We start from the raw sequence: 15938 nt of genomic DNA on the forward strand, positions 1-15938 counted from the left end.
CTGCAGCAGAACAAAGGCTAAGAGAACATACTTGAAGAAGGCAGAGAGAAAAGATATATTACACAGGAAGAAATGACAATTAAATTGATAACAGCATTCCCCTATTCTATCAGTAGAAAAGGAAACAATAGAGTCGAATAATACATTAAAAGATGCTTAAAAGTGTATAATTGGAAGCCTAGATTATGTGACAGAAGAAATAAAAGGCTTTCGGGAATGAAATGATATAGAAAAGCTGTCAAGTAAGTAAAAACTGAGAATGTTTTCTACTAATAAAACTCTACCCAAGGCAATTTCATAGAAGGCACTACTAGGAAAAGCATGCTATCAAAAGAAAGTCAAAAATGCAAAAGAAATGGTAAACAATTAAACTGGTAAACATATAAGTACAGATAGGCACATACTGATTAAACAAATAATACTAATAAAATTCACATATTCAGGTTTTTGAACAAAATTACCATGTAAGTCAAGATTAGATGTGTTGGAATTTAGATGTTTTCATATTCCTCTCTTGTTTAGAAGGGGTTTTCAAGTAGCAATTTTATACTTTGTTAGGTGGGTATGGTTAAAATGTAAGGATAATCACTAAAGTAATAGAAATAAGGTATGATCTCTGCAAAATGGAATAATAAAAACATATAAAAGGAAAAAACCCTCAATTTATAAAAGTCAAGAAAGATGATGAAGAAGCATTGAGAGAGCATGAGAAGGAGAAAGCAACAAGACAGTGAGAACCAGACCTAAGATTTTAATAATCACGATAAATGTAAATAGTCTACGTCCATCAGATTAAAACTAAAGATCATTGTAGTATACAACGTAAAATAAAATTTAGCTCAATATTGTTTGATAGACACATATAGAAAACATCATGTTACGAAAGGACATAAAGTAAAGGTTTAATTGAAAATACATTCAGATAAAATATTAACCAAAAGAAAGCTAGAATAATTATATTAATATCAGACATACTGCATAATACTCTTTTTTGTTTTATTTTGTTTTGTTTTTGACACGGAGTCTCACTCTTTGGCCAGGCTGGAGTGCAGTGGCACAATCTCTGCTCACTGCAAACTCCACCTCCTGGGTTCAAGCGATTCTCCTGCCTCAGCCTCCCAAGTAGCTGGAATTACAGGCACACACCACCATGCCACGCTAATTTTTTGTATTTTAGTAGAGACAGGGTTTCACCATGTAGGCCAGGATGGTCTCGATCTCCTGACCTCATGATCTGCCCACCTCGGCCTTCCAAAGTGCTGGGATTACAGGCGTGAGCCACTACGCCCGGCCATATACTCTTTTTAAAAAGAGCATTGTAAGGGATATAGAAGTCATCATATAAAGATAAATGTTCAATATATCAGAAAGACACAAAATTGATATAAACTTACGTATAACATGAAATAGCACCTGATATAAAAATTGATTAAACTACAGGGATAAACTGATAATTTCTCATCATAGGAGGAGATGTCAATATAGTTTATTCAGTTATTGATACTTCAAATATACAAAAAGTCAAAGAAGATACAGGGTAATTAAAAAGACAATTAAGCTTGATTTAATGGCTATAGAATTGTGCTTTCAACCATTAGCAAAGACACAGTCTTCTCAATCATATATACAGTATTTACTGAAACTAATATATTAGTTCACAAGATAAACACTGAACACATTTCAAAGAAAACACTTTTCCTGTGATTACTACACAATTAAATTGGAGTTCGGTTAAATAAGAATAACGTCAGTAATTCTCATAGGTTTAGAAATTTTAAAATATACTCTATAAATAAAATCTATATAATACACTAGTTAAAATTAATTATAGTGGAAATTAAATATGCTTAACATTGAATTGTAATGAAAATACTACATATAAAAGTTTGTGGGATGCTGCTGAAATAGTGCTTAAAGGAAAATTTATTGCTGTTACATACAAACGTAAAAGTAGAAAGGAAATAGATTAATAAAATAAGCATACATATTTGATATTTACAAAGGAAACAGAAAAACCTCAAATAAATGGGAAGCATTGCAAATGTCCATCAAGAGTAGAACTGATTAAATGTGTATGTTCACAAAGTAATATACTATATATGGCAGTGAAAATAAGTAAAATATGACTACTCAAAAATACTGATAAATCTGAGAAGCATAACATTAAGTAAAAAATGTCAGAGTATGTTCTACAATGTGCTACACACACACAGAGATGAGAGACCAATACATGTCATAAAATTAGAAAAAAGTAATCAAGGGAATCATAAAAATGAAACTCATTGTAGTAGTTACTTCTGATAGAAATGAAGGGTTGGAATAGTGAAGTTACAGTATTTGTATTATCCAGTTTTCAAATATATGTTACTTTGTATGTATCAGAAACTACATAATAAAGTATTTTTAAAGAACAAAATAGACTGGAATAATTTATATTAGTAAGAGGGATAGGAAATTCACATTTTTGATATTAATTTGTATATAAATGAAAGCTATGAAAAAAATTATGATCTCTCTCCCAAAACTTCATTTTCCAATAAATTGTTTTCGAAATGGGAAGGTCTTTTTTTCTCTTTCTGTTTTTGATTTCAGTATATAATCAATCTTACTTGCTGAAACAACGTAAAAAAAAAGCCATAAATAACAGTTATATATTTATAGCAACGGATTTTTTTTCACAAACAATATTAACAAAGTAGTAAAAGAGACTTAATAGTCATTTTAGTTTCAGCAATTCAGTTTATTTTTTGGAAATATTTAGATCTAATTTTAGACAAATGAATTCAAAACATAATTGGGCATGAATAACATTATTCAAACTCATTTTGTAAAGTTAAGCAAACAATGTTTAAAGACTTGTTCTATAACTACATCCGAATTAGACTATTAAATTTTCTTGTGCAGTGCTAGATATGGGACTGGCATATGTTGTAAAGTGATAAAATTGATTCATTTATTTAAAAGTCAAAATATTGATGTGTCATCATTAATCATTGCATATTATTTTTATCAACAACTTAGTCTAAGATAACAGAAGTTACTTGATTTTTGAGGTGAATTTACTCTGAAGTAGCTTTTAGGTTGAATTTGGTTATGCTAGAAAGTATCATTAATTTAATTATGTAAAAAAGGAAAGCAAAGATGCTATCAACATAAAATGAAGTATATTCTGTTTGTGTTTAAGAATTTCTGTGTTTAAGAAGATTAGTGCTTTTCTGCCACTGAATTATCATTTTATAATTTACTTACTCATTAATAGTAACATTATTATTTGACAAATTGAAATATTACTTCAAATGGGAATGACATACTTATTGGGAAATTCTAGTTTTCTGAAATTACTGAAAATTTTCAATTTGGGAAAATATAATCAATAAAAATAGGTTATACTTTTATTTATTCATCATTATATATTATAAGGACAAATATGATGCTTTAGTTATGGTTAATTATAGTCATTAAAAGAATCTTTACTAGATATTCATTTCACAGTTTTCTTTTCAGACATAAGATACACTAAACATGTAAATTCAGAAAAAGAATATAAACTTTTATATCTATGAAATCTGTATTTAATTTTATCTTATGCTTAAATTTCAGACTAATTTTCAAAGTGCTTAATTCTGACATCTAAAATATCTATTATACTCTAATATTGAAAGAACTACCTTATTTACTTAGCATATTTATAAAGGAAGGAAAAAATGTAGAACCAAAATACTAGATCAGAATATTAAAAGTTAGAAAGCTTTTGAAAAATCACAAAAGTAAGATAGAAAGAAAGTTGTTTAAAAACATGGAAATCCTAACTACTTTTCTAGCAGGTTTGGTTGAAACTTCATTATAAAGTAGTAAACTTCTAGAAAAGACTAAATTTATTATTATGGAGATGTCAAAGTTAAATTTATTATCTTGGACTAATATCAAAATTGTATCTCAAAGATTATAATGATCTCACAACTTGGTGCATTCAGGTAATTTTGATGAAGTGCTAATGGCAAAAATGCTCCCCTATTCAAGAAAAAAAAAATTACAGGAAACATGGCAAAGTTAAACCTCCACATACAATAATCTCAAGAAATGTTCCTACTACACTATTTCATTTGAAATACTCATTTTGAGGATCTAACAAACCTAACTTTATATAAATGTTGACTCCCAGACTACAGCAACAAAATAACTATGCACACCTATAAAATCTTTTTCTTTGATACACCAACATCCATTGGGATAAATATCTTGCCAGGGCCATCCCCCTGTCAAGAGCCTTATGACTCTTCTGGTTGAAAAACCTTCCCGCAGCATTGTTTGCCTTTTAAGAATGTATTTTATCATCCCTTGGTTTTATTTCACATTTTGCCTTTGGGCAAGTTCCTGGAAAATAATATTTTAGGATGTATTTTTGCTTTTTTAGAGAAAAAGTTTTCAAAAAATTTAAAATGTTAATATCAGGAATAGATTGTGGTGTTATTTAAATTTTAAGAATGTGGGATTTTTTTGCTTTTAATTTTTAAAATAATAAGTACTAAATATAATAAAATCTCACACATCCTCCTCCCAATGTCTTCCTCCAAACTCCATGAGAAGCACATTATTTATCATATATTTACCATATCTACAAAAATAAAGATACAGAATAAAAATCAAATGAATATTTAGAAATTAGAAAGCAAGAGGCTGGGAGCAAGATGGCTGTCTAGATTCAGCTAATATGAGCCTCTTCCATGGAAAGAAACAAAAGTATCAAGTAGATAGTCAGACTTTGAATAGATGGTCTAAGAGATTACACTGGAATTCAACAGAGAAGTGATAGGAAGCACCAAAAGCAAAGAAAGAAAAGAAAGTGTAGCAGTCTGTCTGGCTGTGATGGGCTAGCAGCCAGGAGAAGCTCTGGAATGTGGGGAAAGTGTAAGTAAGTGTTTCCCAGGGCCCCACATTTCAGCCACAGACTAACAATACTAGATATGGGAGAGTTCCTCAACTCTTGCAGGCCTCAAGATTAACATGGAGAGCTGCCTGAAGATTATGCAAAGGCATTGCTCCAAAGAAGGAACTCATATTGAGCCCCACAGGCTTCTGAGCCCTGAGCAGCTATAGCATGACATCATTCTGAGAGCTCAGCTCCAAAAGGACTGTGTCCTGCCCTGGAGTCAATGCTGCCACTGCCACCTTGACAAGGTCAAGGAGGGAGAAGGAAGGCCTGGCACTTTCATGATGTGCCCCGAAGACAAATTCCACTGTTGCTGCTGAAGGTTGCTACAGAAACAAGGTGCAAGAAAACTACGTGTCCCTAGTTGCCTGCCTATGCCACTCTATTGAGAGTGGTCCCATCATCCTTAGTGGCAGGCCCACAGCTGTCACCAGTCTGATAGCACAGGCCCAAAGGACTGTGTTCTGCCCTGGGGCTAACATCACCATGGTCACTAAGGAGGGAGAGGGAAGGCAGGCCATTTTCACACAGCCAAAGTCAAAGCAACAACTGTTACACCAGATGCATAGATAGCAACATAAGGATATGGAAAACAAAACAAGAAAATATGATACCTACAAAGAAATACAATAATTATCTAGCAATAGATCCCAATGGAAAAGAAAATCACAAAATCCCACAAAAACAATCAAAATACTGATTTCAAAGAAGTTCAGTGAGATACAAGAGAATTCTGAAAAACAATACAGAGAAGTCAGGAAAACAATTTAGGATACGAATCGGAAATTTAAAAAAGAGATAGCTATTTTAAAATAGAACCAAATTGAAATTCTGAAACTGAGGAATTCATTGATAAAATACAAAACACATTGGAAAACTTTATCAAGTAAAAGAAAATCAAGTAAAAGAAAGAAAAATCAAGTAAAAGAAAGAATCTCAGAACTTGAAAACAGGTCTTTGGAAATAAACCGGTAAGTCAAAAATAAAGAAAAATAACTTAATGATGAGCAATTTTTTTTTGTTACAGTTAGGATGACATAAAGTGACAGAATATTGAAATTATCAATGTCCCCAAGAGCAAAGAGGGTTGGAAAGGGTTAGAAAATCTATTTAACGAAATAATGGATGAAAACACCTCAAGTCTAGCAAGACACTTGGACATCAAGTTACAGGAGAAAACTAACAGGAATTTATAGAACATTTTGTCAACAACTACAGAATATACAAGTTTCTCCAGTTAGAAAGAAAACTAACAGAAAGCAATAACATCAACATCAACAAAAAGGACGTCCATGCAAAAACCCCATCCAAAGGTCACCAACAACAAAGATCAAAGTTAGATAAATCCACGAAGATGAGAAAAAGCTAGTGCAAAAATGCTGAAAATTCCAAAAACTAGAATGCCTCTTCTCCTCCAAAGGATCACAACTCCTCGCCAGCAAGGGAACAAAACTGGACAGAAAAGGAGTTTGACGAATTGACAGAAGTAGGCTTCAGAAGGTGGGTAATAACAAACTCTTCCAAGCTAAAGGAGCATGTTCTGACCAAATGCAAGGAAGCTAAGAGCCATGAGAAAAGATTACAGGAGCTGCTAACTAGAATAACCAGTTTAGAGAAGAACATAAATGACTGATGGAGCCGAAAAACACAGCACGAGAATTTCCTGAAGCATACACAAGTATCAATAGCCAAACTGATCAGAAGAAGAAAAGGTATCAGAGATTAAAGATCAACTTAATGAAATAAAATGTGAATTCAAGATTAGAGAAAAAAAGAATAAAGAAGAACGAACAAAGCCTCCAAGAAACATAGGACTATGTGAAAAGACCAAACCTATGTTTAATTGCGGTATTTAAAGTGACGGGGAGAATGGAACCAAGTTGGAAAACACACTTCATGATATTATCCAGGAGAACTTCCCCAACCTAGTAAGACACACCAACTTTCAAATTCAGGAAATACAGAGAACACCACAAAGATACTCCTCAAGAAGAGTAACTCCAAGACACATAGCCATCAGATTCACCAAGGTTGAAATGAAAGAAAAAATGTTAAGGGCAGCTAGAGAGAAAGGTCAGGTCACCCACAAAGGGAAGCCCATCAGACTAACAGCAGATCTCTCTGCAGAAACCCTATAAGCTATAAGAGAGTGGGGGCCAATATTCAACATTCTTAAAGAAAACAATTTTCAACCCAGAATTGCATATCCAACCAAACTAAGCTTCATAAGCGAAGGAGAAATAAAATCCTTTACAGACAAGCAAATGCTGAGGGATTTTGTCACCACCAGGCCTGCCTTACAAGAGCTCCTGAAGCAAGCACTAAATATGGAAAACAAAAACTGTTACCAGTCACTGCAAAAACATACCAAAATGTGAAGACTATCAACACCATGAAGAAACCGCATCAACTAATATGCAAAATAGCCAGCTGGCATCATAATGACAGGATCAAATTCACACATAACAATGTTAACCTTAAATGTAAATGGGCTAAATGCCCCAATTAAAAAACACAGACTGGTAAATTGGATAGAGTCAAGACTCATCAGTGTGCTGTATTCAGGAGATACGTCACACATGCAAATACACACATAGGCTCAAAATAAAGGGATGGAGGAAGATTTACCAAGCAAATGGAAAGAAAAAAAAAAGCAGGGGTAGCAAATCCTAGTCTCTGATAAAATAGACTTTAAACCAACAAAGATGAAAAGAGACAAAGGAGGGCATTACATAATGGTAAAGGGATCAATGCAACAAGAAGCGCTATTTTAAATATATGATGCACCCAATACAGGAGCACCCGGATTGATAAAGAAAGTTCTTAGAAACCTACAAAGAGACTTAGACTCCCACACAATAATAGTGGGAAACTTTAACATCCCACTTTCAATACTAGACAGAACAACAAGACAGGACATTAACAAGGATATTCAGGACTTGAACTCAGCTCTGAACCAAGCGGACCTAATAGACATCTACAGAACTCTCCAACCAAATCAGCAAAATATACATTCTTCTCAGCACCACATAGCACTTATTCCAAAATTGACCACATAGTTGGAAGTAAAGCACTCCTCAGCAAATGCAAAATAATGTAAATCATAACAGTCATTCAGATCACAGTGCAATCAAATTATAACTCAGGATTAAGAAACTCCCTCAAAACCGCAAAACTACATGGAAACTGAACAACCTGCTCCTGAATGACAACTGGGTACATAAAGAAATGAAGGCAGAAATAAATGAGTTCTTTGGCACCAGTGAGAACAAAGACACAATGTACCAGAATCTCTGGAACACAGATAAAGCAGTGTTTAGAGGGAAATTTATAGCACTAAATGCCCACATGAGAAAGCGGGAAAAATTCAAAATTGACACACTAACATCACAATTAAAAGAACTAGAGAAACAAGAGCAAACAAATTCAAAATCTAGCAGAAGACAAGAAATAACCAAGATCTGAGGAGAACTGAAGGAGATAGAGACACGAAAATCCCTTCTAAAAATCAATGAATCTAGGAGCTGTTTTTTGAAATGATTAGCAAAATAGACCACTAGCCAGACTAATACAGAAGAAAAGAAAGAAGAATCAAATAGACACAATAAAAAATGATAAAGGGGATATCACCACTGATTCCACAGAATTGCAAACTACCATCAGAGAATACTATAAACACTTCTATGCAAATAAACTATGAAATCTAGAAGAAATGGATAAATTCCAGGACACATACACCCTCCCAAGACCAAACCAGGAAGAAGTCAAATCCCTGAATAGACCAATAAAACGTTCTGAAATTGAGGCACTAATTAATAGCCTATCAACCAAAAAAAAAAAAAAAAGGCCCACGAGCAGATGGATTCACAGCCAAGTTCTACCAGAGGTACAAAGAGGAGTTAGTACCATACCTTCTGAAACTATTCCAAACAATAGAATAAGAAGGACTCTTCCCTAACTCATTTTATAAGGCCAGCATCATCCTGATACCAAAATCTGGCAGAGACATAACAGAAAAAAATAAAAGAAAATTTCAGGCCAATATCCCTGATGAACATTGATGCAAAAGTCCTCAATAAAATACTGACAAACCGAATCCAGCAGCACATCAAAAAGTTTATCCACCACGATCAAGTTGGCTTCATCCCTGGGATGCAAGGTTGGTTCAACATGTGCAAATTAATAAACATAATCCATCACATAAATAGAATCAATGACAAAAACCACATGATTATCTCAATAGATGCGGAAAAGTCCTTTGATTAAATTCAAAACTCCTTCATGCTAAAAACACTCAATAAATTAGGTATTGATGGAATGTATCTCAAAATAATAAGAGCTATTTATGACAAACCCACAGCCAATAGCATACTGAATGGGCAAAAGCTGGAAGCATTCCCTTTGAAAACTGGCACAAGACAAGTATGTGCTCTCTCACCACTCCTATTTAACATAGTGTTGGAAGTTCTAACCAGGGCAATCAGGCAAGAGAAAGAAAGCGTATTTTAATAGGAAGAGAAGAAGTCAAATTGTCTCTGTTTGCAGATGATATGATTGCATATTTAGAAAACCCCATTGTCTCAGCCCAAAAACTCCTTTAGCTAATAAGCAACTTCTGCAAAGTCTCAGGATACAAAATCAATGTGCAAAAATCACAAGAATTCCTATACACCAATAATAGACAAACAGAGAGCCAAATCATGAGTGAACTCCCATTCACAATTGCTACAAAGAGAATAAAATATCTAGGAATACAACTAACAAGGAATGTGAAGGACCTCTTCAAGGAGAACTACAAACCATTGCTTAAGAAAATAAGAGAGGAAACAAACAAATGGAAAAACATTCCATGATTATGGAGGGGAAGAATCAATATCGTTAAAATGACCCTACTACCTAAAGTAATTTATGGATTCAAAGCTATTCTGGTCAAGCTACCACAGACTTTCTTCACAGAATTAGAAAAACTACTTTAGATTTCATATGGAACCAGAAAAGAGCCTGTATAGTCAAGACAATCCTAAGCAAAAGGAACAAAGCTTGAGGCATCATGCTACCTGACCTCAAACTATACTACAAAGCTACAGTAAACAAAACAGCATGGTACTGGTACCAAAACAGATATATAGACCAATGGAACAGAACAAAGGCCACAGAAATAACACCACACATCTACAACCACCTGATCTTTGACAGACCTGACAAAAACAAACAATGGGAAAAGGATTCTCTATTTAATAAATAGTGTTGGGAAAACTGGCTAGTCATATGCAAAAAACTGAAACTGGACCCCTTCCTTACACCTTATACAAAAAATTAACTCAAGATGGATTAAAGACTGAAATAAAATTAAACAAAAGATCAATAAAATTGTGCGTTGAAATAATAAAATCAAAACAGCCAGCTAGCCTAAGCAGGAATATAAGAAATAAGATCCAAATAAACTCAGAGGAAAAAGGAGACAGTATAACAGATACCACAGAAATACAAAAGATCAAGCTGGGTACAGTGGCTCAAGCCTGTAATCCCAGCACTTTGGGAGGCTGAGGTGTGTGGATCACCTGAGGTCAGGAGTTCGAGAACAGACTGGCCAACATGGTGAGACCCTGTCTCTACTGAAAATACAAAAATTAGCCAGGTGTGGTGGTGGGCACCTGTAATCTCAGCTACTCCAGAGGCTGAGGCAGAAGAATTGCTTGAACCCAGGAGGCAGAAGTTGCAGTGAGCTGAGATCACGCCACTGCACTCCAGCCTGGGTAACAGAGTGAGACTGCATCTCAAAAAAAATAAAAATAAAAATCAGAGACTCATATGCACAACTACATGCTAATTAACTGGAAAAAATATTGGATACTGATAAACTCCTGAAAACATAAAACTCACCAAGATCGAATCAAGAAGAAATAGGACCTGAACAGATCAACTGTAGCAAAATTTAGTCAGTAATAAAAAAATCTCTCATCAAAGAAAATTCCAGGACTGGATGGATTCACAGTCAAATTCTATGAAACATAGAAAGAAAAACTTAATACCAGTTTTAAAACTATTCCAAGAAATTAATGAGGCGAGAACCCTCCATAACTCAATCTACAAGGTCAGCATTACCCTGATACCAAAACCACACAAGGACACACAAAGAAATAAAACTCCCAACCAATATCTCTGTTGAATATAGATGCAAAAATCCTCAACAAAATACTAGCAAAATGAATCCAACATCATTTTGAAAAGATACTACACCATGACCAAGTAGGATTCATCCCAGGGATGCAAGGATGGCTCAACATGTGCAAATCAATAAACCTGATACATCACATCAACAGAATGAAGGACAACCCATTTGAAAAGTGGGCAAATGAACAGACATCTCGCAAAAGAATACATACAATCAGCCAACAAACATATGAAAACATGCTGAGCATTACTAATTATGACAGAAATTAAAACCATAATAAGATACTATCTTACACCAGTCAGAATGGCTATTATTAAAAAATCAAAAAAAATATGTTGACGAGGATGTGGAGAAAAGGAAGGCTTATACACTGTTGGTTGGAATGTAAATTGGTTCAATTCCTATGGAAAATATTATGGAGATTTCTCAAAGAACTAAATTAGAACTAACATTTGACCCAGTAATCCCACTACTGCTTATCTACCCAAAGGAAAATAAATAATTATATTAAAAAGATACCTGTACTTCTATGTTTATTGCAGCACTATTCACAATAGCAAAGTCATGGAATCAACCTAAGTGCCCATTAAGGGATAATTAGATAAAGAACATGTAGTATTTATACACCACAGAATACTATGAAGCCATAAAAAACAGTAAAATCATGTATTTTGCAGCAACATGGATGGAGTTGAAGCCCATCATCATACGTGAAATAACTGAAACAGAAAATCAAATTTATCATGCATTATCACTTACAAGTGGGAGCTAAATGATGTGTACACATGGACATAAAGATGGAAATAATAGACATGATGACTTCAAAAGGGGGAAGAATAGAATGTCCTAGCCAGAACAATCAAAACAAGAGAAAGAAATAAATAGAATGTCCTAGCCAGAACAATGAAACAGGAGAAAGAAATAAAAGGCATCCACATTGGAAAATAATTCAAACTATCCCACTTTGCTCATGATACGATCTTATATCTAGAAAAACCTAAGGACTCCACCAAAAAACTTCTAGATTTGATAAATAAATTTAGTAAAGTTGCAGAATACAAAATCAACATAAAAATGAGTAGCATTTCCATACACCAATAATGAACTAGCTGAAGAAGAAATCAAGAAGGTAATTGCATTTATAACAGCTATAAGAAAAATACCTAGGAATAAATCTAATCAAGAAAAAGAAAGATCTCTACAAGGAAAACTACAAACACTGATTAAAGAAATTGAAGAGAACACAAACAAAAGACATGACATGCTCATGGCTGTAAAAGTTGGAGGACCTGGTCCCTGCTAGACAAGAGGTGCAGGCACTAGAGTGGAGTTAGGGGAAGAGAGTGATGGCCACGAAGCACAGCTATTTCATGAAGCTCCTTTAGTTAAAGAGAAACAAATGACTGAAAAAAAAGTCTGAGCCCCAAAACCCACTCCTACCACCACTAGCAAAATATACATATACATAATGCTGTAAAAGGATTCGGAAAAAGAATGATACTTGTTTAGTTTCAAATATATATAGTATGCTCTTCTTTATAAATACCTAAGACAGTTTTTTGATGATTGCTCCTAAAAAAGCATAATAAAAACAATAATATGTGCTATAGAGGAAATAAGCTTCATATACTCAGAAAACCACCTTATTAAACAATCATTCCATGATGTCTCTGATCATTTATTTTAATATGGACCACAGAAATGATATATTTTAAATGATATATTTTTCTTTCTGATACATTTTTCTTTTCAGTTACTGCTCATAATCTTACTCTTACTACTACTGCTGCTATTATTATGAAGTTAGGTGTCCCAATAATTCCTTGACTTTTTACTTCCTTCTAGGAGGAAGTAAACCATAGCTTTCTGTGGCACATTCTAAAATATTTTGGCCTTGAATATTCTCTACCTGACAGTTTCACCCGAAATGTGCTTACTTCCCACTTCTTTCCAACACTACACCTCAACTTCAACCAATACTTCTGATGCTATCCTTCTTTGTCAGTCATTTCTATCCTTTTCTCCAGCTATCCAAATCCTAACCATTCTTCAAGGCAAAAATCTTGGCATTACCTCCTTATGTAGTCAGCTCTCATTACCTTTGGCTGTAGGGGAATGGTGTGGAATAGGGCAGCTTCCAAGGGCCTTTCCTTTTATCTATACATTTTGTCCTTGCCATCAGTGGGACAATTTTGTGTCCTTACAATATCTTTCCTTTTTTTAAATTCCTGAAGCAAGTCTATGATCACCTGTAATCAAAGACCTTTGAATGACATGTGGTGTCATATTTGAATGGTTCCTTTTTATTGTCTTCAATATTAACATTGGGTACTGTAGGACCTTCTTTATCCAATGCTGTAGCCACTGACTACATGGGGCTTTGGGAAATTGAAATGTGACTAGCACAAGATAAAATGTAGTGTAAGTGTAAAATACACATAAGATTTCAAAATATCAATACAAAAAAAGAATGTAGGGATAAATACTTTTCTATATTGATTATATATTGAAATAACATTTGTATAAAATAAGTTACATAAAATAAAATATTACTAAAATTATTTCCACTTGTTTCGTTTTGTCTTTTAATGTGTCAACTAGAAAATTAAAATAACATATTAAAATTAAAATTACACATATGAAATTAAAATTACATATATGTAATTAAAATTAAAATTACATATATGTAATTAAAATTAAAATTACATATATGTCACATTTTATATTTGTATTGGGTGGTACTTATTTAGAATATTTTTTCATAAATATGGAAATAAAAAAGGATAAATTGTTATTTCCTTGAATCTTAGGAACTTGTAAGAATATTTACAGTTATATCCTATATACATAGAATTTCTATCTGTACCTGGATCCTGATATTCTAGAGAATCTATTCTGGGAGCTGTGGTTTATACTATAGGAGATACATCCATTCCTAACTACGCTGTTTTTCTTAGATACACAATTATATTTAGGTTTCTTAGATATACAATTATATTACAATTTAGGTTTACAATTAAATTATAGCTATACAATTAAATTACAATTTAGGTTTCTTAGATACACAATTTTATTTAGGTTAACGAACACTAGAAAACAGCAGCAAAAGCATCACTGTTCGACCATATGTGGTCTTTAACAAATTTCTAGTGATTGACAGTTAAAGGCAGATACAGAATTATTTTATTTCACTTGAATTTAATCACTGAAAACATTTATTTATTTAAATGCAAGTCATTTTTATTTTCAGGCTTGAGAAAATAATAAGGTATTTCTGTTACAAGTTGTAATTTCAAATAACACAGTTTTTTTTTAAGTTTCAACCTAAGTAACAATAAAAGCTAATAAATTCCTGTCAGAGGATTTAGTTTAGAATAAACTATACTGAACACTTCAAAAATAAAAATATTTTATGAATTTCATCTTAAAATTGACACTACGTATCAAAGAGAACTTGTCATTAATACAAACTGTACTTACTTGATACTCTTGCAGGTTTTTCTGCTAAAAAGAGAAAATAAATAAGTTTTGTTTAACTGAGATAAAATGCAAGGAAATTATAAATCAGTGGACTTTATAAAAATATCTAATTATTTTGTTTCTTGCTTATTATTTAAGAATCAATGAAGAAATACAGTCATCTGTTGCCTGTCAACATAAGTCTTTGTTTTGTTATAATTTTTAATTTTTTAAAATTTTTATTTAGAGATGGGGTCTCAGTTGCCCAAGATGACATGAAGTGGTACAATCACAGCCACAGCTCACTGCAGCCTCAAATTCCTGTGCTCAAGCAATCCTCCCTCCTCTGCCTCCCAAGTAGCTGGTATTACAGGTGTGAGTTACTATGCCTGGCTGATTCTTTGAATATCTTGGTTAATCTATTTTATCTAAGAAAATATGTCAGCTATCAAAAAAGCTATTCATCAAAGTGTCACAAAATATTTATGCTTTTAAAATACTCTTACTAAAATCAAGATCTTTGTTAAATTAAGAGTTTTGGCTCAACTATTATTATACTTAGCTTGAATAAAATTACTTTGCATTATGTAACAGCTAAATATTTTCTTTAAAATTCCAAGACTTTATAAAATATATCATTTAGAATTATTTTTCTTTCAAAGATAGATAAAATAAATAATTACCAGACTATAAAATACATCTTAAAAAACAACATGCAAAGTAAGTTTACTTTTTCATAATAATTTATTTATTCTAATGAGAGGTTATTATTCTTCAAAGAAATGTGCTTTCTTATTAAGCTGTATGTAGGACAAAATAACTAAGGTGAAATTATTGTCCCAAACACTAGAGCAGACATTCTAATTTCTTGAAAAAGACTAGTAACAGTTCCATTCTAACATTAGTCTCATTTAAAGAGCCAGACTAGAAAATATGATTTTTAAGCTACCTGTATTACATGGTTTATTTTGAGATTTGTAGAGTTTCTAACATAAACCTAAGGATTAAAATTTTATAAAAATTAGGTTATTCCTATTAAAAAACATTTTCAGCTTGGATACATGTTTTCAGTATTGTTAGAGTACTATGCTTCATGCATAAAATTATGAAATAAATAATTTGGAAAACTATTTCACTAAGACTAACATGTTATTTTTTTGTCTTTAAAAATACTAGCATTGGTTAGGAAGACAGAAATTTAGGGGAAAAATAGACTTTCACTGATATAAATGAAGGAATGAATAAGAATATGCCTGCTCTCAATTATCTCTGCGTTGGACTTGTGCTTTCGTACATAATCATTTTTCTCCACTGTTTTCACAAGATGAAGACTTTAAAACGATAGATTCACAAAACAGAGTGAGAAGTCTGAAT

At 32.8% G+C, this 15938-nt stretch overlaps 1 protein-coding gene across 27 annotated transcripts in view; it reads right to left on the bottom strand.

The window, feature by feature from the left end:
* TRDN (triadin) overlaps positions 1–15938 on the bottom strand; it is a 414373-nt gene that overhangs the window by 19581 nt on the left and 378854 nt on the right. For 23 of the 27 annotated variants that reach the window (XM_054686250.1, XM_054686252.1, XM_054686249.1 and 20 more), the window contains one exon: positions 14586–14609. In XM_054686250.1, the coding sequence (XP_054542225.1) occupies positions 14586–14609 (24 nt within the window). The remainder of the gene's footprint in view (positions 1–14585; positions 14610–15938) is intronic. The other 4 variants (XM_054686258.1, XM_054686241.1, XM_054686243.1 and 1 more) reach the window with 1 other exon arrangement.

The sequence above is a fragment of the Pan troglodytes genome, chromosome 5, assembly GCF_028858775.2.
Source record: "Pan troglodytes isolate AG18354 chromosome 5, NHGRI_mPanTro3-v2.0_pri, whole genome shotgun sequence".
Taxonomy (NCBI): domain Eukaryota; kingdom Metazoa; phylum Chordata; class Mammalia; order Primates; family Hominidae; genus Pan; species Pan troglodytes.